The sequence below is a fragment of the Bufo bufo genome, chromosome 4, assembly GCF_905171765.1.
Source record: "Bufo bufo chromosome 4, aBufBuf1.1, whole genome shotgun sequence".
In the NCBI taxonomy this organism is placed as follows: Eukaryota; Metazoa; Chordata; class Amphibia; order Anura; family Bufonidae; genus Bufo; species Bufo bufo.
Window position 1 is genome coordinate 214,134,172 of NC_053392.1, and position 27,937 is coordinate 214,162,108.

General features: G+C 43.1%; 1 protein-coding gene across 1 annotated transcript in view; it reads right to left on the reverse strand.

The window, feature by feature from the left end:
• Positions 1–354: 354 nt before the first annotated feature.
• CCDC39 (coiled-coil domain containing 39) overlaps positions 355–27,937 on the reverse strand; it is a 63,207-nt gene continuing 35,624 nt past the window's right edge. The window contains exons 11-20 of the mRNA XM_040428274.1: positions 27,499–27,663; positions 19,121–19,258; positions 17,413–17,621; positions 16,573–16,696; positions 15,694–15,853; positions 14,916–15,022; positions 12,156–12,296; positions 10,562–10,741; positions 4,313–4,395; positions 355–642 (exon numbers count right to left, since the gene is read on the reverse strand). Of these exons, the coding sequence (XP_040284208.1) occupies positions 489–642; positions 4,313–4,395; positions 10,562–10,741; positions 12,156–12,296; positions 14,916–15,022; positions 15,694–15,853; positions 16,573–16,696; positions 17,413–17,621; positions 19,121–19,258; positions 27,499–27,663 (1,461 nt within the window). The 3' untranslated portion in view covers positions 355–488. The remainder of the gene's footprint in view (positions 643–4,312; positions 4,396–10,561; positions 10,742–12,155; positions 12,297–14,915; positions 15,023–15,693; positions 15,854–16,572; positions 16,697–17,412; positions 17,622–19,120; positions 19,259–27,498; positions 27,664–27,937) is intronic.

Below are 27,937 nucleotides of genomic sequence, written 5' to 3' on the forward strand. Positions count from 1 at the left end.
GTATACACCATAAATAATTAATTCCATGGTGCTATACATCAAGAGGGGGTTACAAATACATAATATAAAAATACAATAAACAAGAAACTATTAACAGACTGGTCCAGAGGGAGAGGGAACCCTGTCCACAAAAGCTTACAATCTACAAGGGAAGAACACAGTAGGTTAGGGTAAAAGCTGCTCATATAAACATGGGGCCAACACAGCCGCCAAGTGCACATACAACAGGTCAGCCAGTTTCATAGGTACAAATCTGCTGACAGATGCCCTTTAAATCCGCTATTTACAGCCCTTCTGCACTTTTGGTATGAAAAAGATTCATTGGATAACTACTTTAAAGCCATAAGATGCATATAGTTTTTTTTTTTTTAATCGAGAATGTTTTAAAATATAACTTGTCTCCCTTCATTAATTGGTCGTCAATATCACAGTACACGCTGAAATCAATAAGAGTAAACAATCTGGAAACAATTATTTTTCATAGCATTCTACTTTGAACTTCTTTGGGTGCTCCCTCTACTTGATGCCTTAGAGCTGCGAGCTGATGATGCAGTTGATGGAGGAGAGGCCATAGGAAGACCAAGTTCGACTACGTTTACTCTTGATGGAAGGGAGCTTGTCGAAAGTTTAGAAGAAGTTGATCTAAAATAATGAGAATAAAAAACTTCAATGCATGCATATATTACCGCAGCTCACTCTGAATAGCTAACATAAAAAAGGGAGTCTGCTGGCTACGTTCTGCCTATTGTTAATGCCAGTACAGGATAGTTGTGCAAGTATAACGGTCTCTGAATAGAGGCTCAATCACTGGTAATGGAACATCATTTTCTCTTTGGTTCATAGGGAAATACAGGAGAGACCACTGGGATAGCTCCTGCCACTAGGGGGTGTACACAAGTATAAAAAGTGTTCACTCCTCCTACCAGCTATACTTTTCCCACAGGGACTAAGCTAAATCAGTGTGTGCAAATGCAGTAGTAGGAGTAAGTGAAACAGAGACAATACAAAAATTCAAGAACCCAGAGGAGAAGACAACTGTCTCTAACAGGAAGAACAAGGGCCAACCAGAACACGGTAGAATGGTGGGAGCTGTCTCCTCCAATGAACAGAAGAGAAAAGGATTTTACAGTAAGTAACAATTTTTTTTTTTTCATTGGTGCAATTGGGGGACACAGGAAAGACCATGGGATGTTCCAAAGTAGTCTCCAGGCGGAAAGAATTAAAACGTTTACATAGTACTCTGTGGATGGCCCAACACTGCTAGTGCATAGGGGGTCATGAGACTGGGCACCGAACACTTTTAATTTTAGTTGCAACGAGAGACCATGAGGTCCACGTCCAGTTGCTGAAGGTTGATGAAGCTCCCACCCTCTGAACTCTATTCGCTCCCTGTTGGCGATCCCGTTGTCCACGCATGGGATGTGAATGGCTGACAGGGCTGAGACATTGTCGAGTTATATTTGCAGTAAAAAGGGTCTGTGCTCTGCATGTGTCAGGGATGTATATAGATCCAATAAAGACCACTTGCTACCCACAACATCTATGTACATCCCTGACCCTTTTTCTGCAAATTTGGCTCCTACATGATTTGGCCTGATCCAGGAACTAACGGCTACGCAGCACGTGGCAAATTACCAATACTCTGCCTACACCAGTGTTGTGCCTGGTCGCAGAACCAAGCAAAGTAATTATACTGCGACTCAAACCTCTATCTTGCCTCCTATAGTCCTTCACAGAGCGCATCGTTCCTTTTGTTTTACCTCTTTAGAGTTGTCAGTCTGGACTATTTTCAGCACTCCCATACATTTGAATGGAGGGCTGCCGTGCATGCACGGTATGCTCTTGTTCATTTCGGAGCTCTATTCTAGAGATAGGTGTGGGTCCCTTAGGTGGGATCTGCAGCTGGCATATCCTAGTGATATGCCACCAATGTTTGAGGTGAGACAATCCCTTTAATGCAAAAATCCATCACCAATTAGGCTCAGCAACTCAGTACATAAAGTAATAAGAGATCTTATTGACATGTAGACCTTACAGAAAATGGTAATGAGATTGAACAACAGCCTAAAGCCTGTTGAGCCCACATGTCACAGAATAGTATATAGATTTTGCCAACATATATCAGTCCCCATCCCTCATGGTTCCTACAATCTAATTACACTCTACAAGGTACATGCATGTGATAGCAAAAGGAAACTGTTAAATGATCACTTTTTTTTGCAGCAAGGATGAAAAATGGTTTAGCCTTAGGCTACTTTCACACTAGCATTGCTTAAATCCGGCGTTCAATTCAGACACTGGAACTGCCCGCCGGATCCGGAAAAACGTGTGAAAACGGATTACATTTGAATCCTGATCAGGATTTTGATCACAATGAAAAAATGCATTGGAAAAAACGGACCTGCCATTTATAGACTAACTTTTTTTTCACATTTTTCGGGTTTAACATGCAAAAGCCGGATCCGGTTTGACTGAACACACGGCGTTAATGCAAATCAATGGGAAAAAGAACGGATCCGGAGTTCAGTCAAAGTGTTCAGGATTTTTGGCCGGAGGTAAAAATACAACATGCTACGGTTTTCTGAAAAGCCTGATCAGTCAAAAAGACTGAACTGAAGACATCCTGATGCATCCTGAACGGATTGCTCTCCATTCAGAATGCATTAGGATAAAACTGATCAGTTCTTTTCCGGATTTGAGCCCCTAGGACGGAACTCCGCGCCGGAAAAGAAAAACGCTAGTGTGAAAGTACCCTTAGGAAACACAAACTTAATGCAGTACCCTTGGTCAAATTCAGAAATCTAAGGCTACTTTCACACTTGCGTTGTTCTTTTCCGGCATAGAGTTCCGTCACAGGGGCTCTATACTGGAAAAGAACTGATTAGGTATGTGCCCATGCATTCTGAATGGAGAGTAATCCGTTCAGTTTGCATCAGGATGTCTTCAGTTCAGTCGTTTTGACTGATCAGGCAAAAGAGAAAACCGTAGCATGCTACGGTTTTATCTCCGGCTAAAAAAACTGAGGACTTGCCTAAATGCCGGATCAGGCATTTTTTCCCATAGGAATGTATTAGTGCCGGATCCGGCATTCAGAATACCGGAATGCCGGATCCGTCCTTCCGGTATGCGCATGCGCAGACTGAAAAAAAGGTGAAAAAATAAATGCCGGATCCGTTTTTGCCGGATGACACCGGAAAGACGGATCCGGCATTTCAATGCATTTTTTCGACTGATCAGGCATTTTTAAGACTGATCAGGATCCTGATCAGTCTTACTAATGCCATCAGTTAGCATACATTTTGCCTGATCCGGTAGGCAGTTCCGGCGACGGAACTGCTTGCCGGATCTCTCTGCCGCAAGTGTGAAAGTAGCCTAAAGCTGCAAAGTAACACTGCTAACCACTGAGCCACCATGGTGCTTATGCAGATATGATCAGAATCTAAGACTAGAGAGGGCACATGTTCTCATACTGAATAGTTGAACCTAGGGAAAAGTTTGGCTAGTCTATATAAAAAAAAAAAAAAAAAAAAACCACAATCTGCTATTTCATGTAGTTCAGGCATGCTCAACCTGCGGCCCTCCAGCTGTTGTAAAACTACAACTCCCACCATGCCCTTATGTATGATAGCTGTAGGCTGTCCGGGAATGATGGGAGTTGTAGTTTTGCAACAGCTGGAGGGCCGCAGGTTGAGCATGCCTGATGTAGATGATGGATTCAGGATTTGATATAAACCATGTGGATTCATCCGGTCTTGTGCCCACAGTTCAGCTAAGTTGTGGTGTAAGGGTCCATTCACACGTCCGAAAAATGGGTCCGCATCTGTTCCGCAATTTTGCGGAACAGGTGTAGACCCATTCATTTTCAATAGGGCCGGAATGTGCTGTCTGCATTTGCGGATCCGCACTTTCGTTCCGTAAAAAAATAGAACATGTCCTATTCTTGTCCGCAATTGCGGACAAGAAAAGGTATTTTCTATGAGAGTGCCGGTGATGTGCGGTCTGCAAAATGCGGAACGCACACTGCCAGTGTCTGTGTTTTGCGGATCCGCAAAACACATACGGACGTGTGAATGGACCCTAATAGTGTGGTGAATGTTTTCCTGACATGCATTACCCTGGGTATGTGTTTATATGCCACAGGCTAACTGAATATTTCTTGATGACCATATGCCATATTGTAAGGACCGCTTTACAGCAAGGACTGATTCTTAAAACCTGACTTTTATTCACATTCAAGGAAAATAAATACATTTACCAATCCAAGCCATAGCAAGGAGAGGGTCCAAAAAGAAGGAATTCACCATTAACTTACCTAACAGATAATACTGAACTTCGCGAGGAACTCGATCTTGAGCTTCCTGGTGTTGAAGTCCCGGTTGGTATTTGTAAACCAAACTGAAATAAAGAGTTGTAGGGATAACTTTTAATTTTTTTTTTATCTAAGTAGCTGAATGATGCCTTTTTTTGCATGAGTTGTAATTTTTAATGGTACCATTTGGAGCTACAGGACATACAGTGGGATGTGAAAGTTTGGGCAACCTTGTTAATAATCATGATTTTCCTGTATAAATCGTTGGTTGTTACGATAAAAAATGTCAGTTAAATATATCATATAGGAGACACACACAGTGATATTTGAGAAGTGAAATGAAGTTCATTGGATTTACAGAAAGTGTGCTATAATTGTTTAAACAAAATTAGGCAGGTGCATAAATTTGGGCACCACAAAAAAGAAATGAAATCAATATTTAGTAGATCCTCCTTTTGCAGAAATTACAGCCTCTAAACGCTTCCTGTAGGTTCCAATGAGAGTCTGGATTCTGGTTGAAGGTATTTTGGACCATTCCTCTTTACAAAACATCTTTAGTTCATTCAGGTTTGATGGCTTCCGAGCATGGACAGCTCTCTTTAAGTCACACCACAGATTTTCAGTTATATTCAGGTCTGGGGACTGAGATGGCCATTCCAGAACGTTGTACTTGTTCCTCTGCATAAATGCCTTAGTGGATTTTGAGCAGTGTTTAGGGTCGTTGTCTTGTTGAAAGATCCAGCCCCGGTGCAGCTTCAGCTTTGTCACTGATTCCTGGACATTGGTCTCCAGAATCTGCTGATACTGAGTGGAATCCATGCGTCCCTCAACTTTGACAAGATTCCCAGTCCCTGCACTGGCCACACAGCCCCACAGCATGATGGAACCACCACCATATTTTACTGTAGGTAGCAGGTGTTTTTCTTGGAATGCTGTGTTCTTTTTCCTCCATGCATAACGCCCCTTGTTATGGCCAAATAACTCAATTTTAGTTTAATCAGTCCACAGCACCTTATTACAAAAAGAAGCTGGCTTGTCCAAATGTGCTTTAGCCCACCTTAAGCGGCACTTTTTGTGCTGTGGGCGGAGAAAAGGCTTCCTCTGCATCACTCTCGCATACAGCATCTCCTTGTGTAAAGTGCGCCGAATGGTTGAACGATGACAGTGACTCCATCTGCAGCAAGATGATGTTGTAGGTCTTTGGTGCTGGTCTGTGGGTTGACTGACTGTTCTCACCATTCGTCGCTTCTGTCTATCCGAGATTTTTCTTGGTCTGCCACTTCGAGCCTTAACTTGAACTGAGCCTGTGGTCTTCCATTTCCACAATATGTTCCTAACTGTGGAAACAGACAGCTGAAATCTCTGAGACAGCTTTCTGTATCCTTCCCCTAACCCCTTAGGGCAGGCATGTCCAAAGTGCGGCCCTCCAGCTGTTGCAAAACTACAACTCCCAGCATGCCTGGATAGCTTACAGCTATTAGGGCATGCTGGGAGTTGTAGTTTTGCAACAGCTGGAGGGCCGCACTTTGGACATGCCTGCCTTAGGGACTTAGGACGTACCGGTACGCCATGTTTGCCGAGTCCTTAAGGACTCAGGGCCTACCGGTACGTCCTAACTTTAAATCGCAATTCAGACCTGCGGTTTTCAGCTTTTACCTTATCCGGCGGGCGGCGGTGCCATTGGGTCCCCACGCGCTGCCTTCCCGTGACGAGCCAGTGAGATCCAGCCCCCTGGATCTCACAGGCCGCAAGCTGTATGAGTAATACACACAGTATTACTCATACAGCCAATGCATTCCAATACAGAAGTATTGGAATGCATTGTAAAAGGGATTAGACCCCCAAAAGTTGAAGTCCCAAAGTGGGACAAAAAATAAAGTAAAGTTTTCCCCCCAAAAAATTAAAAGTTTCAAGTAAAAATAAACAAAAATGTCATTTTCCCCAAATAAAGTTAAACATTTTTTGCAAAAAATAGGTATACATAGGTATAGGTATACATAAGTATACATATTAGGTATCGCCGCGTCCGTATCGACCGGCTCTATAAAAATATCACATGACCTAACCCCTCAGATGAACACCGTAAAAAATAAAAAATAAAAACGGTGCTAAATAAACCATTTTTTTGTCACCTTACATCACAAAAAGTGTAATAGCAAGCAATCAAAAAGTCATATGCACCCCATAATAGTGCCAATAAAACAGTCATCTCATCCCACAAAAATCATACCCTACCCAAAGTAATCGCCCAAAAACTGAAAAAATTATGGCTCTCAGACTATGGAAACACTAAAACATGATTTTTTCTGCTTCAAAAATGAAATCATTGTGTAAAACTTACATAAATAAATAAAAAAGTATACATATTAGGTATCGCAGCGTCCGTAATAACTTGCTCTATAAAAATATCACATGACCTAAGCCCTCAGGTGAATACCGTAAAAAAATAAAAACGGTGTAAAAAAAGCCATTTTTTGTCACCTTACATCACAAAAAGTGTAATAGCAAGCGATCAAAAAGTCACACGCACCCCAAAATAGTGCCAATAAAACCGTCATCTCATCCCGCAAAAATCATACCCTACCCAAGGAAATTGCCAAAAAACTGAAAAAATTATGGCTCTCAGACTATGGAAACACTAAAACATGATTTCTTTTTGTTTCAAAAATGAAATCATTGTGTAAAACTTACATAAATAAAAAAAAAAGTATACATATTAGGTATCGCCGCATCCGCGACAACCTGGTCTATAAAAATATCACATGATCTAACCTGTCAGATGAATGTTGTAAATAACAAAAAATAAAAACGGTGCCCAAAAAGTTATTTCTTGTTACCTTGCCTCACAAAAAGTGTAATATAGAGCAACCAAAAATCATATGTACCCTAAACTTGTACCAACAAAACTGCCACCCTATCCCGTAGTAGTAACTTTTTGGGAGTTTCTACTCTAGGGGTGCATCAGGGGGGGCTTCAAATGGGACATGGTGTCAAAAAAAACAGTCCAGCAAAACCTGCCTTCCAAAAACCGTATGGCATTCCTTCCCTTCTGCGCCCTGCCGTGTGCCCGTACAGCGGTTTACGACCACATATGGGGTGTTACTGTAAACTACAGAATCAGGGCCATAAATATTGTGTTTGGTTTGGCTGTTAACCCTTGCTTTGTAACTGGAAAAAAAATATTAAAATCGAAAATCTGCCAAAAAAGTGAAATTTTTAAATTGTATCTCTATTTTCCATTAATTCTTGTGGCACACCTAAAGGGTTAACAACGTTTGTAAAATCAGTTTTGAATACCTTGAGGGGTGTAGTTTATAGAATGGGGTCATTTTGGGGTGGTTTCTATTATGTAAGCCTCGCAAAGTGACTTCAGACCTGAACTGGTTTGTATATATAGATTCCTGGAGGTGTATAAACTCCAATTTAAATGTGCCTGTTTTCCATCTACAGGCCACATTTAGGTGCACCTGTGAGGCCTGTGACATATCAGCCAGTCTTGAGTGGGACTCGCAGACTCCTCCCTCCTCCCATTGCAAGCATGGCTACATGCTGGAGGTAACTGGTGAGCTGTTTGTGAGTCGGCCTTATGCTCCTGTAATTTGCCCACTGGCTCCTGGTATTGCCCATACGGCTCAGGTAGGAGAGTGTTAGGTCCCGGGCTACTTGAGAAACCTTGGCGTGGTGCCCGGGCTTAGACATGTTCTACACCGTAGGACATGTTGACTAATCTCTCAATTTTAAAATCAGTTTGAGGGTTTAGTAAGACTGCAGAGTGCACCTGTTTTTGTTATTGTTTTGTTATATTGTTATATTAATTATAACATCCGCACTTGTTACCTTGTGTAGGATGTCTATTGTGGTACTTGTGGTTCGCCGCGGGCATCCTCCACCGTATGCATTTTGCTGGGGATTGCCATTAGCAACGGGCCACAAGTGCAGGATTTGCTCCCCTATATATATGCACAACTGCATGTGGGTTTGAGCACCTCCTGCTAATGCCAACCTGTCTTCTTAGTTTGTATATATAGACCTGAACTGGTCCCTAAAAATTGGGGTTTTTGAAAATTTCAGAAAAATTTCAAGATTTGCTTCTAAACTTCTAAGCCTGTAACATCCCCAAAAAATAAAATATCATTCCCAAAATGATCCAAACATGAAGTAGACATATGGGGAATGTAAAGTAATAACTATTTTTGGAGGTATTACTATGTATTATAGAAATAGAGAAATTGAAACTTGGAAATTTGCAATTTTTTTTATTTTTTTTTGTAAATTTGGTATTTTTTTATAAATAAAAATGATTTTTTTTACTTCATTTTACCAGTGTCATAAAGTACAATATGTGAGTTACCAGTGTCATAAAGTACAATATGGGAGTTACCAACAGAGCAGCCTTAGGGCTTATTTTTTGCCAGATGAGTTGACATGTCATTAATTGAGAGAATGTCATTATCACACATTACCTTTATGTGCACAACAAAAGCTTAACAATATTTGTTTTTATGTTGCCATATTCTGAGCTGTAACTTTTGTATTTTTTTTTTCCGAACAGATCTGCCTTAGGGCTTATTTTTTGCCAGATGAGTTGACATTTTCACAGGTATCATTTTTAATCACATTTGGCTGTCTGATTTTTAGGAGCCGGGATGTAAAAACAGCAATTTTACCATTTTTGGTTTTTAATTTTTACAGTGTTCACCATAAGGACTCTAAAATGCTACTAAATGTGTGTATGTTTTCATTTTTTTTTTCACATAATAAAGCAAATTGGTTTTCTGTATTTTATTTATTTATTTATTTTTTTATATTTCAGTCCCACTTGGACTTGAAGCTTGATAGCTTGCATAATGCACTGCAATACATTTGTGTTGTAGTGTATTTTATCTGTCACTAGAAGGATCTTATAGGCATATGTACACAGCAGATCCAGGGGCCATACTTCCTCCCTCTGTTTAACCACTTTAGATGACATTCTAGGATTCTTCTTCACCTCATTGAGCAGTCTGTGCTGTGCTCTTGCAGTCATCTTTACAGGACGGCCACTCCTAGGGAGAGTAGCAGCACTGCTGAACTTTCTCCATTTATAGACAGTTTGTCTTACCGTGGACTGATAACAGCAAGGCTTTTGGAGATACTTTTATAACCCTTTCCAGCTTTATGCAAATCAACAATTCTTAATCGTAGGTCTTCTGAGAGCTCTTTTGTGCGAGGCATCATTCACACCAGGCAATGCTTCTTGTGAAAAGCAAACCCAGAACTGGTGTGTTTTTTTATAGGGCAGGGCAGCTGTAACCAACACCTCCAATCTCATCTCATTGAGTGGACTCCAGTTGGCTGACACCTCACTCCAATTAGCTCTTGGAGATGTCATTAGTCTAGGGGTTCACATATTTTTTCCACCTGCACTGTGAATGTTTACATGGTGTGTTCAATAAAAACATGGTAACATTTAATTCTTTGTGTGTTATTAGTTTAAGCAGACTGTGATTGTCTATTGTTGTGACTTAGTTGAAGATCAGATCACATTTTATGACCAATTTGTGCAGAAATCCATATCATTCCAAAGGGTTCACATACTTTTTTCTTGCAACTGTAAATGCTGCACTCACTACTGACTGCATCCTGGCCGTTGCAGCAGGAGCCCCGCTGTGTATTACAGCCATGTCCTCCTGCTGATTGTGTGAGTGCACTGATCAGAAAGGGTAATACACTGCTCAAAGAAATTAATGGAATGCAGGCATGACAGTATAACCACAAGTCAGTTAAAAGGGTTTTCCCGTGTTTAATATTGATGACTTCTCCTCAGAAAAGATCATCAATTTCAGATCAGTGTTTACTTAAATGGAACTGAGCTGCATCTAGGCCATGTGATCAATGAACATGACATCACAGGCTTAGAAAGAGACTGGAGTGCTATCTTCCAGCCATGATCTAGGTCTTGGAAGTGATCCCCTGGAAGTCATCTTCAAGGATAATCTTTTGTTCATCAAGATCCAATGTGTGATTTACAAGTTCCATTATTTTTTTTCAGCAATGCAGTATGACGCTGGACCTCTCAGGACTCCTGCCAGCGCCATACTAGTATGCAATTTGGTAACATAGCCCCCTAAATCAGAGGACTTCCAGAAACAAGTATGGACGTTTTTGTTTATCTTCCTAGTAGAGAAATGTTTCTCATTTATTCATCTTGTATGATGAAATATCTATTTGATAAATATTACAAGCACAGTTGTTTCACAAAGACCTACAGACCTGCTGAAAGTACATCTGTAAGGGTAAGTTGAGCTCTGGGTGTTCATCCACTGCTTGGGCCAACATCTTGTTAATAGATTTGTTGAAGTCTCGCAGCTCACGAACTTTAATATCACGTTCATCTTGGCTTTCATCTTTGCTTTTCTTTGCCGAGCGAATTTCTCTTACCAGCTTGGAACACTGTAAAATTAAATATGTCAGCAAAAATGATTTGACTCCCATTGAGATCTGTGTTTAGCATTTTGTGCCAGGGAGCCGATTTTTAGCCCCCTGTCATCTCTGTAAAGGCTATGTACACCTTTGGGGCCAATTTTTTTTATTATTGCCTTGTACTTATTTTGGGCTAAAAATTTTTTTTTCACTTGGTCTTTTTTCACTACATAGCGGAGATGCTGTAGTAGCAACCTGTGGATTTTCTGTCTTTTCCGTCATCTGAGGAGCAGACAGAGTTCTTATCTCTGCTCTCTAACATTATAAACACTCATCAAAGCTCAATCCTTACCTTACTGATAAGAATGTGGCTTAAATAAGTGTTTATGAACTCTTAGTTTTTAGAGAAGAAGGTTATTAGATAATCGCCAAAAAGTGAAAGTACACAGTTAGAAAAACAGTTAACCCTTTGTGACAGAATGGCTCAATATTTTTTATAAAAGCCAATAGAAAATATGATTTTTAGCCAAAAATGAGTGAAATGCAAATCAAACAAAAATTTCCTTCAAAAGGTGTACATAGCCTTAATGGCTTATCGTTATACAGCACAGTCTGCCAATACATTTAGTAGTGTGAAGAACGTATACTGTATTTAAAGCTTGGCAGCGAGAAGAGTAAAAGAAGCACTTCAGGCACACTGAAGCAGATTTACTAATCCCATAGATGGAGTATACTCAGGCAGACTACACATGCGGCAAATTTATCTCAGGTTGGATGATATATTTGGTGCATGCCTAGACACTTTTGTCTAACTTTAATTTGCAACAGAAATTTATGCCAGATTTGTGGAGCAAAATGTTGAATATTAGGACACATCCATTCCTGATAAACCACACCTTTTCTGAGCTAGGCGCACATCATTTCTCTAAACCTAGATGTGCCACATTTAGTGCACTCACATTAGTAAATGTGGGTCGTGCAATTCTAGAGAGAAACAGTGAATTGACGAAATACAGTGTAATAATTTTGCTTTTAATGTTCTCATTAATACATATTACAGATATGCTACATTTTAAATCTGTAGCATATACAGTCTAGGTGAGTCAAAGGTGGAGCTTCCCTGTAATAGTTGTACTATAAGAGGTACATTCAATACCTTCAGTTATTTGCTGCAATTACACGCTTTTGAAAATAGCTCGTCAATGCAGCATCAAGTAATCCTTTTATATCGCCGCATCACATGAAGAACCATTTGTATGTTTTAGTTGGGAAGATTAAGGCATTTTCTAAAGATTGCTGTAAAATTACTAAGGGAAAAGATTACAGGTTTGAGCCTTTGTGAACATAAAATCACTTGAAACAAAACTGATCCTTACAAGAAATCACATTTCTGTTCTGTACAGAGCATAACACATGTATCTCCTGCACAATTGCAGATATTAACCTGTTTTATGACTCTCTCCAACTTGGTCTTTTGATCCTCTGTCTCTTTGTTAAGCTGTGTAATGCAGGGAAGCATTTCATTCACCTTCTCCTGGTACGACGCTTCCTCTTTCATCATGCTATCAAAGGTGTTTTTCATAATCTGGAATAAAGTAACAGTTTCTTTAAAGATCATATAGAGCCTGTTGTCATAGCCTTCAAAGTCTAGTTTGTCTTTCAACATTAAGAAGACATTTTATCGGTAAGTGTGTCTGTACAGCAGGATACAACGCTAATGGGTAATGCCGACAGGTATCATTTATAAAACTTCAATATTAATATTTTGCCTTGTCTTGTATGTGAACAGTTGACAAATAAGGCTGCCAAACATTTGCTGGGAGGTTTAAGACTATAACCAAACAGTTCTCACAATTAATGTGCTTGCCTATTTTTTTTATATTCTGTTCTATACAACTGTTTTATTGATAAATTAGCAGAACCACACTAATAAAACTTCTGTTTATGTCGCTACCCATCTTGGCATTATACGCCATTGTGGTACCCTTCCTAATTCTTCATAGTGCCTCCTTTCACTTTCATCTCTCATTTAATTAAAGTAAGTATGTCACAAAGACAGTGTAATCATAGTGCTGTCACATGTTTGCATGAAATCACAGTTTATTAGTGTAGTGTGAGCTGAGCTCTGTATGAGTCCGGAGTCCTCTCAATGATGTTTGAAGGCTCTCAAGTACTCATGAGCTGTAGGCTTCCCCGACCATCACTTACCACTGAATGACAGCTTTTATCCTGTGAACAGGGAGAAAGCTTTCAGTCAGTGGTGCAGTAGGTGAGGGTGCGTGGTCAGGGAAGCTCCAGAAGGCAGGAAAGCTGTTGCTCATGAATATGAGAACAAGTGACACACCACTATAGTTGATGTCCATCACTACTTTATGCTGCCCTGGGAGTTGCTTTTACACTTAGATACTGTAATTATTTTTTATTTATTTTACTAACATATAGAGTAAGTGGGGCTCACAATCTAGATCTCCTATCGGTACGTCTTTTCAGTGTGGGAGGAAACCCACACAAACACAGGGAGAACATACAAACTCCATGCAGATGTTGTCTTTGGTCAGATTTGAACCTAGGACCCCTGAGCCACTGTGTTGCCCACATTTACTGGTAAAGCATTATAACATATCGAGCTGCATTCACAGTTCTGCATGCTTGAGAGCTGAAATACTTCCTGGCTCTTTGACCATCCGGGTGTAGCTAGACATTTTATATGTGACAATGATACTAGTAAATATATAGTCATACTGTATATAGTCTTTACAGTAGGTACTGTGAAGTAATCTTATGTAGGTTAAAGTTAATTTGCACAATGCATTATAGGAGCTCAGCTAATGCTAGATAGGAGTATAATGTAACTCTACGGACCGTAATAATACAGGCTGTAATGCTTCTTTCACACTAGCGTTAAAATCATTCAGCAGGCTGTGCCAGCATAGCTGGATACTATCTTTACCTGCCGGAGCCCATTGACTATAACCCCTTAGTGACCAATTTTTACTGACGTAAACAAAGAGGGTTTTAGCTAAACAACTGTCTTTAATCAATCATTACATGTACCCAAAATGATGCATTAAAAACTATAACTTGTTCTGCAAAAAATAAGACCTCATACAAGTACATTGATGGAAAAAAAAGTTACAGCTCTTGGAATGCGATTTTTGAAAAATGTGTGTGGTCACTAAGGGGATAATGGGATCCAGCATGAGCACTGGGATTCAGACGGACAAAAACCTGTGCAAGCACCAGTATTTGTCTGTCTGAATCAAGGCGCTCATGCTGGAAACAGGCAGAATCCCCACCAGGTCCCATTATAGTCAATGGGGCCTGGAGGTGCTCCAGCCTATTCCAGCTATGCTGGATACAATGAACTCCAGCAGGCTGTTCATCTGCTGAAACAACCTGCTTGATGGTTTTAGCGCTACGTTAAAACTAGCCTAACTAGTGATCAGAATGGTTTAAAGGGGTTTTCCTGAGGTCGTAAAAGGTTTGACCAAGAGGAAGACATGGTATAAAATTGCAATAAACCCTATACTCACCTGTTAAAGTGCTCTGGTGGTCCTCGCCAGTCATTTTCTACTTTGCTGCAGCGATGATCTACCCATTTACCCATGTACCCACTGCAGCCAGTCAATCACCGGCCTAAGAGGTCCATTAGCTGTATAACGCTGAGGCCAGTGATTGGTTGCACAGGTCAATGTAATGTTAGAAACAAAGACCAGCAGACGCCACCAAAGCAGCAGAGCTAGAGCAGAAGGGGATTTAACAAGTGAATTGTTGTTGTTGTTGTCTTTTGTCATTTCATTCATGTTGTCAAATTGTTTAAGATGTCATAAAACCCCTTTAGGGAACCCGTACTCGAGTGTGGATTTCCAAACACAGGTTCTGCATGGATTTTTGTGCGGATTTCTCTGCATTTCAAAACACCAAACTGCACATGTTTAATAGCCAATTTTGCAGTTTTACCCCAATATCACCTTTTGAATCACAAAGGGTGAAATCTGCATGGAAAATCAAACAATTGACATGCTGCAGGTTTCAAAATTGACATGGCAGGTCAATTTACACTTGGAAAATATACGAAAAATGTTTGAGTCAAATCTCATTCACTTTGCTGAAACTGTATTACACTGCAGATTTTCTGCATGAAAACCTGTGCATAATCCGCAATGTGGCAGGTAGCCTTAAAGTATCGCCAAAAAACTCTTACCTGCATGTCTTCCTGGATCTCTTTTATCTGTCTCCTCTTGTACCTATACTTGTCCTCAGCTGCTTTCTTTTTCTCTTCTAATTGACTCTTTTCTTCATACTCTTCACCTACGGTTAAGTTTATCATGTATGTAGTAAATATTTAAAGGGAATGTGTCATCAGAAAATTATGTGGTGTTTAAATCATGTTTTTATGTTAAACATATTTTAAAGAATTTTTTAGGTTATGTCAATATCTATATTAAAAAAAAAACATAAAATCCTGAAGATTTTGCACTGGCCACTAAGAATAATAATAGGCACCACTTCTTGGTCTGTACAGATCACTTGACCGCAGTTAGAGGCAGGGTTAGAATGATTGATAGCATTTTATGTGTATCTATCTATCAATCACTGATGACACCTCGCCTGTGACCAATGGAGTCAGAAATAGAAAATATTTAAATGTATAAATTACAGGTTTTACTGACTACTTTCCCACAAAACTACATATCAATCTGCTCAGCTCCTCCTGCTATATATAACATGGTGCTTTCGGATTGCGTTGCATTTTGCAGTGACAGGTTCTATTTAAGAACAACTCAGGCAAGATGGCTACCACCATAATCATGTTCAGAAAATAGAATATAAAAAGAAAAGAAAAGCAGATTAAAAAAAAGGAGATGTGTTACTGGCAGAAAAAAAAAATTGGCACATTCCCTTTTAAGTACAAACTTTCATACAGTCACTGATAATAATGTATTAGCAACATGTTTCACATAGTGTAGTAGAAAACGTACTTGTTTCAGTCACTTTGTTAAATGATTTCCTATAGGAGTTGTTACAGCCATTAATGACTTGAAGGGTGTTCTCTAAAGCACCGATTTCCTTTTCAGCCTTACGAATTTTAGCATCCAGCTCATCGCCAACCCGCTGAAGTTCTTCCTTTTCTTGTGCAGCCTTAAAGGGACATTACAGCAAGTAAATTATGATTTTCACAAGAATAACTCATTGAAATTTGATCACTAGGGGGCCTTGGTATATTAGTTGTTCATTAAAGGTCCATAGCTGCAGCCCTACATCTGGGGGCTGCACATTATATTCATGTGTCCTGCTTGCCCCAGTATGCAGCACAGAGGTGACAACACATACATAGCCACTATCTGTTATAGTCTACAGGGAGTCTGATTACTTTTTCCATATCTCCCGTTAACATCTCTCCTGAAAATATCGGAAACATAACCCTTGTTCTCACAAAAAAATTCTGAGCTTGATGATTAAAACAAAAAAAAATGCAGTCCAAGCAGACAGAACACCAGAGGGCCACATGTATTTACTTCTGTTGTGTGTAGTATAGATGTGTCCACCCTTACCTCAGCTCCAAAGATAACCCACTCTAATTTCTCATGAAACAAATTCAATACAATATCGCAACATGCTAGCAAAAACCCTTACAGGCCGCAGCGCACAACATAACCACTGGGGGGCCCCAACAAACACGTAGGATAGACATCTCATGAGAGAATATCACTTAATAAGTAAAATGCTGGTAATCTCACACCACACATCTCACAATATCTGTATTATTCTCCTTTCATATGTAGAATATGTATTTTTTAGTGTGCTGCAAGGTAGTACTGTGCTGAATTTTTAGGTCTGGTTGTATGGGAGTTTATTACCTTTATGATATAGTATGCCTGTGACTTTTCCTCTTCACCCTCTGGAGGCATCATTGCAACAGTAATTATTTCAAATCTTTTTCTCATTTTATCAACTTTTGCAAGTCTCTCATGAACTTCTTGACTGTATAGAAAAGCAAGATTTTTCCATTAAAAATGTTTCTCAAAAATTCAAACTATACATCATGAGCACATAAAATACTTTGCAGAACAATCCTTTCATAGTTATGTTGGACTGGACACTTGGATTTTGTACTAACGGGATTATGTTCTGCATATAACTTTATCATCCTCCCAGATTTAATCGGTGTTTTTAATCATCAGCAAAGAATATAACCAACTGTTGCAGCGAATACACATTGAGATCTCGAATAACTGTGGGCCACAATTACCATCAAAATACACCATTTTGTGGCGTGAAAAAGGCGCAAATTGCATATGTGCAACTTTTTCAACTGCACTGGTGCAAAAATATCATACGCAAGCATCGTTTCTCCGCTGACCTCGCAACTTTCCGGAAAAGGGGAGTGGAGGAGGAGGAGCCTGTGGCCAGTTTTCTGGCGTAAAAGAAAACTGAAATCTACACTAGCCAGGCGCAGCATCTGGCAGCATGCCCGGTTATCATAGCCCGGCATACGCTGTTCCTGTGTTTTTCTTTTAGGAAACACAAATTGGCTGCTTTCTCTTCATGTTGATTGACCACATCGTCATTTGAAGTCTCAGAGGCTTAAGCCGTTAGCTCAACTCTACAGTCACTTTTGTAAAACTGTAATAAAATGTAGTTTGCACATGATATAGTGGACTATATCTCAAAACATCTCAATTACAAAATACAGGGACCTTATAGTCTGTCTCTCCTGGTCTGCAAGCCGTATCTGCGATTTCAGCATCTCTTTGTGTATAGCAATCTCTTGTGTCCTCTCTTTCATAGCCGCCTGCAATAGCAACTTGCGTTTTTCCAAAGAGAACACATTGTCCGCTTTATTGTGTAGCATGTCTCTCAGTCGCTTGATTTCCAGTTTCAGGATATTGTCTTCAACCATAAAATCCTGCAAAATATATAAAACATATAAAACAAATAACACATACAACACATACAAATAAAAGAAAAAAAAAAATCTCAAAGTTTACACTTGGTGTGTTCAGTGCGATAAAGTAGTCTATATCTAACCATTTTTAGTGGAAGCTCTATCCCATATCAACAACCCGGGGCTCATTCTACCCCAACAATTGTATTTATTCAGAAATGTGCAAGCTTTAGGGCCGTTTTATATTAAAAGATTTTGCAGGCGACTGTCAGGAACAGTTCCTTCCCAGCACTTGCCTGCTTGCCTACCGAATGCACACGGCTGACAGCAGGAGCGCACGACGTCATTGGTTGCTATGACGCCGTGCGCTTCATGCCGCCACTGCACTACAGTAATACACTCGTATGGCCTAAGATCATAAACTGTTGAAATTTTAAAAAGAGCACATTATTCTTATTTAGACCTCTTTCACACAGGCAATACACGGGTGCCGTTCCGTGGGCATTCCACATCACGGATGCGTACCCGATCACTTCAATGGGTCCGCAAATCCGGAGATGCGGAATGGTGCGGAACGGAACCCTACGGAAGCACTACGGAGTGCTTCCGTGGGGTTTCGTCCCGTACTTCCGTTCCACAAAAAGATAGAACGTGTCCTATCTTTTTGCGGAACGGCTGGATCGCGGACCCATTCAAGTGAATGGGTCCGCAATCCGCTGCGGCTGCCCCACAGACTGTGCTCGTGCATTGCTGTCTGCATTTTGCGGGCCGCAGCACGACCACGGGGCGCACACGCCCGTGTGAAAGAGACCTTAAGGTGTTTTCCAGGATTTTTATATTGATGGCCTATTCTTGGGACAGGCCATTAATATCAGACTGGTAAGGTCAAGAACCTACACCCTGCCAATCAGCTGTTCGCTAGTAGCTTCAGCACTGGTAATCGGTGTCGGTTACAAAACTCCATTCACTGTGTACTGGACTGAGCTGGTTCCTGCAGTGCTGCCCTCATCCACTTCATTGGGAGCAGCACTGCAATATCTAGCTCCGTACACTACACAATGGATTGAGCTGTGTAGTTTCAGCACCAGAGTAAAGGAGAGTTGACATCACCGTTATTTTTCTGTTCTTGTAATTCATCAGAAGAACAAAAAAAAAAAAAAGATATTTTAAAAAACTAAGGCCCCTTTCACACGGGCGAGTTTTCCGCGCGGGTGCAATGCGTGAGTTGAACGCATTGCACCCGCACTGAATCAGGACCCATTCATTTCTATGGGGCTGTGCACATGAGCGGTGATTTTAACGCATCACTTGTGCGTTGCATGAAAATCGCAGCAAGCTCTATTTTGTGCGTTTTTCACGCAACGCAGGCTCCATAGAACTGAATGGGCCCGGTGTGAAAATCGCAAGTCATTAGGAGTAGAAAACTTGTTGATGGCACTTGGAAATAATACGGAATTGAATGTGTAAAGTGCCAAAAGACCTACTGTGTAAGAACATGCACTGGTTTTAAGACCCATTACCTGTTTGGATGTCCTAAGCTTTTTCAATTCTTTATCGGACATATTATTGAAGAGTTTGAGTTCTTCCATTTTGCTGATAAGGTTCTCCTTCTCTTGGCCAGTTTTTTCAAGCTCCCGTTTAATGTTACGAACATCTCCCTGTTTATAAGCAAATGTAAATCAAAAGATACAAGTGACAAATTCAACAGATTATAAAGCCTATTAAAAAATGAAACTAGTTTTTATATATATCATCTGTCCGCTTAAAGCGAACCTTTCACCTCATTTTCACTTAATAAACTAGCAACAGTACCTTATAGATTATCTTCAGTGTGTTATTATACATGTTAGTGCCGCCTGCGCTGTTTATTCTTGAAAAAAATCGTCTTATAAAGTTCACATTTCCTGCCATCTGCGGCAAGTCTACAGTGATCACGTGGGGCACTTGGAGCCTGAAGATAGGGGAGCGCGCGCACGGGAGAGCAGACAGGAGAGCAGACAGGCAGGCATCGCGTACGGCGCATGCGCGATTCTGTTACAGGATCGCGCTTGTGTCCGCAAGAAAGACGGGATCGCGCGGCGAATGAGGAGGACGGCGCATGCGCAGAATTCACAAGCGCGGTCCCGGCGACTGAGCCGGCTGTCAATTACAGAGCATAGAGGCGGGGTTAGGGCAGGGGAGGTACAGCCAGAGGTGAGGGAAGGGATACCCCCTTGACTTGTTGCGTGACTGTTGGAGCAGGAAATGTGAACTTTATAAGACGATTTTTTCAAGAATATACAGCGCAGGAAAGCGGCACTAACATGTATAAGAACACACTGAAGATAATCTATAAGGTACTGTTGCTAGTTTATAAAGTGAAAATGAGGTGAAAGGTTCCCTTTAAAGCGAACCTGTCACCGGGATTTTGGGTATAGAGCTGAGGACATGGGTTGCTACATGGCCGCTAGCACATCCGCAATACCCAGTCCCCATAGCTCTGTGTGCTTTTATTGTGTAAAAAAAACTATTTGATACATATGCAAATTAACCTGAGATGTGTCAGAGCTAGGGATGAGCGAACCCGAACTGTATAGTTCAATATCATTTTCGTAAAAGTCCGTGTTCGGGTTCGGTGTTCGGCGCTTTCTTGGCGCTTTTTGAAAGGCTGCAAAGCAGCCAATCAACAAGCGTCATACTACTTGGCCCAAGAGGCCATCACAGCCATGCCTACTATTGGCATGGCTGTGATTGGCCAGTGCACCATGTGACCCAGCCTCTATTTAAGCTGGAGTCACGTAGCGCCGCACGTCACTCTGCTATGATCAGTATAGGGAGAGGTTGCAGCTGCGACGTTAGGGCGAGATTAGGCAGATTAACTCCTCCAAAAGACTTCATTCTGTGATCGATCTGCAGCTGTGGATCATTGAAGTGCTATTATTGACTTGCTCACTTTTTTGAGGCTGCCCAGAGCGTTTTTAGATCACTTTTTTTCTGGGGTGATCGGCGGCCATTTTGTGACTTGTGGTGCGCCAGCACGAGCTATCACCAAGTGTATTTAACCATCGATAGTGTGGTTATTTTGTGCTATATCCTACATCAGCTGCAGGCTGAGCCTGTGTCACCCAAGTGCATTTAACCATCAACAGTCTGATTATTTTTTGGCCATATACTACATCAGCTGCAGGCTGAGCCTGTGTCACCCAAGTGCATTTAACCATCAACAGTGTGGTTATTTTTTGGCCATATATTACATCAGGGGCAAGTTGAGCCTGTCACCCAGCGCCTAAAAAATAGACCTGACATTTCTATTCAACCAAATCTGCACAGTTTTAGCTGGTCAAGTTATTTGTAGTGACCGTAAAAGCAGACTTTTTGTTCTGGGTTGAAAAAGCATTCCCAAATTTGCCATTCTGAAAATAACTAGTTTGTGGTATTTGAGGCCTACTTGAAATCTATCCCAAAAAGAAAAATCTTAAATTGAAGGTATTGATAGTGTGATTCAGAAAAACCTAAGACACACGCTAGCGTGCTGATAGAAGTGTCATTCTGTGATTAAACCTATAACTGTCACACAGCGCAAAAAAAAACAGGTCTCACATCTCTATTCAACCAAATCTGCACAGTTTTAGCTGGTCAAGTTATTTGTAGTGACCGTAAAAGCAGACTTTTTGTTCTGGGTTGAAAAAGCATTCCCAAATTTGCCATTCTGAAAATAACTAGTTTGTGGTATTTGAGGCCTACTTGAAATCTATCCCAAAAAGAAAAATCTTAAATTGAAGGTATTGATAGTGTGATTCAGAAAAACCTAAGACACACGCTAGCGTGCTGATAGAAGTGTCATTCTGTGATTAAACCTATAACTGTCACACAGCGCAAAAAAAAACAGGTCTCACATCTCTATTCAACCAAATCTGCACAGTTTTAGCTGGTCAAGTTATTTGTAGTGACCGTAAAAGCAGACTTTTTGTTCTGGGTTGAAAAAGCATTCCCAAATTTGCCATTCTCAAAATTGTTGTGAACGGGAACAATGAGGAAAACATCTAATAAGGGACGCGGACGTGGACATGGTCGTGGTGGTGTTAGTGTACCCTCTGGTGCTGGGAGAGGACGTGGCCGTTCTGCCACAGCCACACGTCCTAGTGAACCAACTACCTCAGGTCCCAGTAGCCAGCAGAATTTACAGCGATATTTGGTGGGGCCCAATGCCGTTCTAAGGATGGTAAGGCCTGAGCAGGTGCAGGCATTAGTCAATTGGGTGGCCGACAGTGGATCCAGCATGTTCACATTATCTCCCACCCAGTCTTCTGCAGAAAGCGCACAGATGGCGCATGAAAACCAAGCCCATCGGTCTGTCACATCACCCCCATGCATATCAGGGAAACTGTCTGAGCCTCAAGTTATGCAGCAGTCTCTTATGCTGTTTGAAGACTCTGCTGCCAGGGTTTCCCAAGGGCATCCACCTAGCCCTTCCCCAGGGGTGGAAGAGATAGAATGCACTAACGCACAACCACTTATTTTTCCTGATGATGAGGACATGGGAATACCACCTCAGCACGTCTCTGATGATGACGAAACACAGGTGCCAACTGCTGCGTCTTTCTGCAGTGTGCAGACTGAACAGGAGGTCAGGGGTCAAGACTGGGTGGAAGACGATGCAGGGGACGATGAGGTCCTAGACCCCACATGGAATGAAGGTCGTGCCACTGACTTTCACAGTTCGGAGGAAGAGGCAGTGGTGAGACCGAGCCAACAGCGTAGCAAAAGAGGGAGCAGTGGGCAAAATCAGAACACCCGCCGCCAAGAGACTTCGCCTGCTACTGACCGCCGCCATCTGGGACCGAGCACCCCAAAGGCAGCTTCAAGGAGTTCCCTGGCATGGCACTTCTTCAAACAATGTGCTGACGACAAGACCCGAGTGGTTTGCACGCTGTGCCATCAGAGCCTGAAGCGAGGCATTAACGTTCTGAACCTTAGCACAACCTGCATGACCAGGCACCTGCATGCAAAGCATGAACTGCAGTGGAGTAAACACCTTAAAAACAAGGAAGTCACTCAGGCTCCCCCTGCTGCCTCTTCTGCTGCTGCCGCCTCGGCCTCTTCTGCTGCTGCCTCGGCCTCTTCTGCTGCTGCTGCCGCCGCCTCGGCCTCTTCCTCTGCCTCTGGAGGAACGTTGGCACCTGCCGCCCAGCAAACATGGGATGTACCACCAACACCACCACCTGCGTCACCAAGCATCTGAACCATGTCACACGGCAGCGTTCAGCTCTCCATCTCACAAACATTTGAGAGAAAGCGTAAATTCCCACCTAGCCACCCTCGATCCCTGGCCCTGAATGCCAGCATTTCTAAACTACTGGCCTATGAAATGCTGTCATTTAGGCTGGTGGACACACACAGCTTCAAACAGCTCATGTCACTTGCTGTCCCACAGTATGTTGTTCCCAGCCGCCACTACTTCTCCAAGAGAGCCGTGCCTTCCCTGCACAACCAAGTGTCCGATAAAATCAAGTGTGCACTGCGCAACGCCATCTGTGGCAAGGTCCACCTAACCACAGATACGTGGACCAGTAAGCACGGCCAGGGACGCTATATCTCCCTAACTGCACACTGGGTAAATGTAGTGGCGGCTGGGCCCCAGGCGGAGAGCTGTTTGGCGCACGTCCTTCCGCCGCCAAGGATCGCAGGGCAACATTCTTTGCCTCCTGTCTCCTCCTCCTCCTACTCAGCTTCCTCCTCCTCTTCTTCCACCTCCTCATCCAGTCAGCCACACACCTTCACCACCAACTTCAGCACAGCCCGGGGTAAACGTCAGCAGGCCATTCTGAAACTCATATGTTTGGGGGACAGGCCCCACACCGCACAGGAGTTGTGGCGGGGTATAGAACAACAGACCGATGAGTGGTTGCTGCCGGTGAGCCTCAAGCCCGGCCTGGTGGTGTGCGATAATGGGCAAAATCTCGTTGCAGCTCTGGGACTAGCCGGTTTGACGCACATCCCTTGCCTGGCGCATGTGCTGAATTTGGTGGTGCAGAAGTTCATTCGCAACTACCCCGACATGTCAGAGCTGCTGCATAAAGTGCGGGCCGTCTGTCCGCGCTTCCGGCGTTCACACCCTGCCGCTGCTCGCCTGTCTGCGCTACAGCGTAACTTCGGCCTTCCCGCTTACCGCCTCATATGCGACGTACCCACCAGGTGAAACTCCACCTTGCATATGCTGGACAGACTGTGCGAGCAGCAGCAGGCCATAGTGGAGTTTCAGCTGCAGCACGCACGGGTCAGTCGCACTGCGGATCAGACACACTTCACCACCAATGACTGGGCCTCCATGCGAGACCTGTGTGCCCTGTTGCGCTGTTTCGAGTACTCCACCAACATGGCCAGTGGCGATGACGCCGTTATCAGCGTTACAATACCACTTCTATGTCTCCTTGAGAAAACACTTAGGGCGATGATGGAAGAGGAGGTGGCCCAGGAGGAAGAGGAGGAAGAGGGGTCATTTTTAGCACTTTCAGGCCAGTCTCTTCAAAGTGACTCAGAGGGAGGTTTTTTGCAACACCAGAGGCCAGGTACAAATGTGGCCAGACAGGGCCCACTACTGGAGGACGAGGAGAACGAGGATGAGGTGGAGGAGGATGTGGATGAAGCATGTTCACAGCGGGGTGGCACCCAAAGCAGCTCGGGCCCATCACTGGTGCGTGGCTGGGGGGAAACACAGGATGATGACGATACGCCTCCCACAGAGGACAGCTTGTCCTTACCTCTGGGCAGCCTGGCACACATGAGCGACTACATGCTGCAGTGCCTGCGCAACGACAGCAGAGTTGCCCACATTTTAACGTGTGCGGACTACTGGGTTGCCACCTTGCTGGATCCCCGGTACAAAGACAATGTGCCCACCTTACTTCCTACACTGGAGCGTGATAGGAAGATGCGTGAGTACAAACGCACGTTGGTAGACGCGCTACTGAGAGCATTCCCAAATGTCACAGGGGAACAAGTGGAAGCCCAAGGCGAAGGCAGAGGAGGAGCAAGAGGTCGCCAACGCAGCTGTGTCACGGCCAGCTCCTCTGAGGGCAGGGTTAGCATGGCAGAGATGTGGAAAAGTTTTGTCACCATGCCACAGCTAACTGCACCACCACATGATACGGAATGTGTTAGCAGGAGGCAACATTTCACTAACATGGTGGAACAGTACCTGTGCACACCCCTCCACGTACTGACTGATGGTTCGGCCCCATTCAACTTCTGGGTCTCCAAATTGTCCACGTGGCCAGAGCTAGCCTTTTATGCCTTGGAGGTGCTGGCCTGCCCGGCGGCCAGCGTTTTGTCTGAACGTGTATTCAGCACGGCAGGGGGCGTCATTACAGACAAACGCAGCCGCCTGTCTACAGCCAATGTGGACAAGCTGACGTTCATAAAAATGAACCAGGCATGGATCCCACAGGACCTGTCCATCCCTTGTGCAGATTAGATATTAACTACCTCCCCTTAACAATATATTATTCTACTCCAGGGCACTTCCTCATTCAATACTATTTTTAATTTCATTTTACCATTATATTGCGGGGCAACCCAAAGTTGAATGAACCTCTCCTCTGTCTGGGTGCCGGGGCCTAAATGTGTGACAGTGGCCTGTTCCAGTGGTGGGTGACGTGAAGCCTGATTCTCTGCTATGACATGAAGACTTATTCTGTGCTGACATGAAGCCAGATTCTCTGTTACGCGACCTCTCTCCTCTGCCTGGGCCTAAATATGTGACAGTGGCCTGTTCCAGTGGTGGGTGACGTGAAGCCTGATTCTCTGCTATGACATGAAGACAGATTCTGTGCTGACATCAGGCCAGATTCTCTGTTACGGGACCTCTCTCCTCTGCCTGGGTCTAAATGTGTGACAGTGGCCTGTTCCAGTGGTGGGTGACGTGAAGCTTGATTCTCTGCTATGACATGAAGACAGATTCTGCGCTGACATAAGGCCAGATTCTCTGTTACGGGACCGCTCTCCTCTGTCTGGGTGCCGGGGCCTAAATGTGTGACAGTGGCCTGTTCCAGTGGTGGGTGACGTGAAGCCAGATTCTCTGCTATGACATGAAGACAGATTCTGTGCTGACATGAAGACAGATTCTGTGCTGACATGAAGCCAGATTCTCTGCTATGGCATGAAGAGACTGATTCTGTGCTGACATGAAGCCAGATTCTTTGCTATGGCATGAAGAGACTGATTCTCTGCTGACGTGAAACCAGATTCTCTGCTATGGGACCTCTGTCCAATTGATATTGGGTCATTTATTTTTTTTTTTTTTATTCATTTCCCTATCCACATTTGTTTGCAGGGGATTTACCTACATGTTGCTGCCTTTTGCAGCCCTCTAGCTCTTTCCTGGGCTGTTTTACAGCCTTTTTAGTGCCGAAAAGTTCGGGTCCCCATTGACTTCAATGGGGTTCGGGACGAAGTTCGGATCGGGTTCGGATCCCGAACCCGAACATTTCCGGGAAGTTCGGCCGAACTTCTCGAACCCGAACATCCAGGTGTTCGCTCAACTCTAGTCAGAGCTTGAAAATAGGACTCTTCTCTGGTCACACAAGTAAGATATGACTCTTTTATGTTAATTTGCATATGTATCAAATCGTTATTTTTTTTACACAATAAAAGCACACAGAGCTATGGGGACTGGGTATTGCGGATGTGCTAGCGGCCATCTAGCAACCCATGTCCTCAGCTCTATACCCAAAATCCAGGTGACAGGTTAGAATTAACGGACACTTGCGCTTTATCACGAATTGACAGCCCGCACTTAAACTTGCCATTGTTCCAATTTTCAAGGCAGGGTGCAGCCTGGTAATTAGCAGTAAAATGTCCAGTAGCAACCATATCGTGAGTTAAGGCCTCATTCACACGACCGTAGCAGGGCCCTGCCTGTATTGTGGCCCGCAAACACTTAAATGGGTTTGTAATCAGGGAGATAATGAGGCACGAATCTGAAGCACTACGGAGTACTTCTGTGTTTTTTTCTGTCCATGTCTCCGCACTGCAAAAAAGTACTGCATGCACTACCCTTTTGTGGTGTGGACCGTCGGATGTGGATCGCAGACCCCATTCAAGTGAATCGGCCCGCGTCCAGAGAAGGGGGTCACACAATCGGTGCCCATGCATTGCGGACCACAACTTGCGGTCTGCAGCACAGGCATTGCCTTAAGGCCTCATGCACACGACCGTTGTTTTATTCCGTGTCCGTTGTTCCGTTTTTCGTGATTTTCTGCGGACCCATTGACTTTCAATCGGTCCGTTGAAAACTCGGCTAATGCACCGTTTGTCATCCGCGTCCATGATCCGTGGTTCCAGGCCGTCAAAAAAATATAACCTTTCCTATTTTTTTCACGGAAAACGGTTCGCGGACCCATTCAAGTCAATGGGACCGTGAAAAAACGCAGAGGCACACAAGATTGTCATCCGCGTCCGTTTTTTTCCTATCATTTGCATGGCAAACTTGACTTAGACTTTTTTTTTAGTCTCTGGCGTTTTTTTTATTTTATTTTAATATCATCGGTACAGGGAGGAGGAGACGGCCCTGTTTCTCAATGGGCGTCTCCTTCTCTCCGGCTGTAGCACGGTCCAATCGCAGCGGAGAGCGTCACAGCTAGGGAGAAGGTTAGCTTTTTTTTCTCCCTGGCTGTGACGCTCTCCTCTGCGATAGGGCAGCTCACAACCAGGGAAAAGGAGACGCCCATTGAGAAACAAGCCTGTCTCATCCTCCCTGTACCAATGATATTAATTTACATACCAGGCGGGAAAAGTAAAACGGGGGCACAGCGGGAAAATGGAGCGCCGCACAGATAAACTAGTAAGCGATCTTACATCCCTTCAATAATGTCTGGACCCATGAAAGTTCCTATTTAACTGCCATTATCTAATGACTTACCTGCAGTTTCTTGTGCTGGGAATTTAGGACATTAAGGGCAGCTGTGCGGTCATCAAATGTTTTACTGAACTCAGATACTTTAATTTCCAGTTCATGTTTTTCATCTGTGTTGACTTCTCCTTTCAACCTTGCTAGTCTGCGCTCCAGTTGTTGTATCTGGAAATCCTGTACATGCAAACCTACAGTCAGTACGCCACGCAGAAACATGCAGAATCAAATACAGGTAACAATGGCATTGTGCAATGGTAGTATAATATAAAGCACTTCAGTCACTTGTAGCAATTACAAGTCCACACCAGGATCTCTGCTTAAAGCAGTTGTCTGGGTTCAGAGCTGAACCCGGACATACCCTTATTTTCACCCAGGTAGCCCCCCTGATGTTGGCATCGGAGCATCTCATGCTCCGATGCGCTCCTTTGCCCTGCACTACATAGTGCAG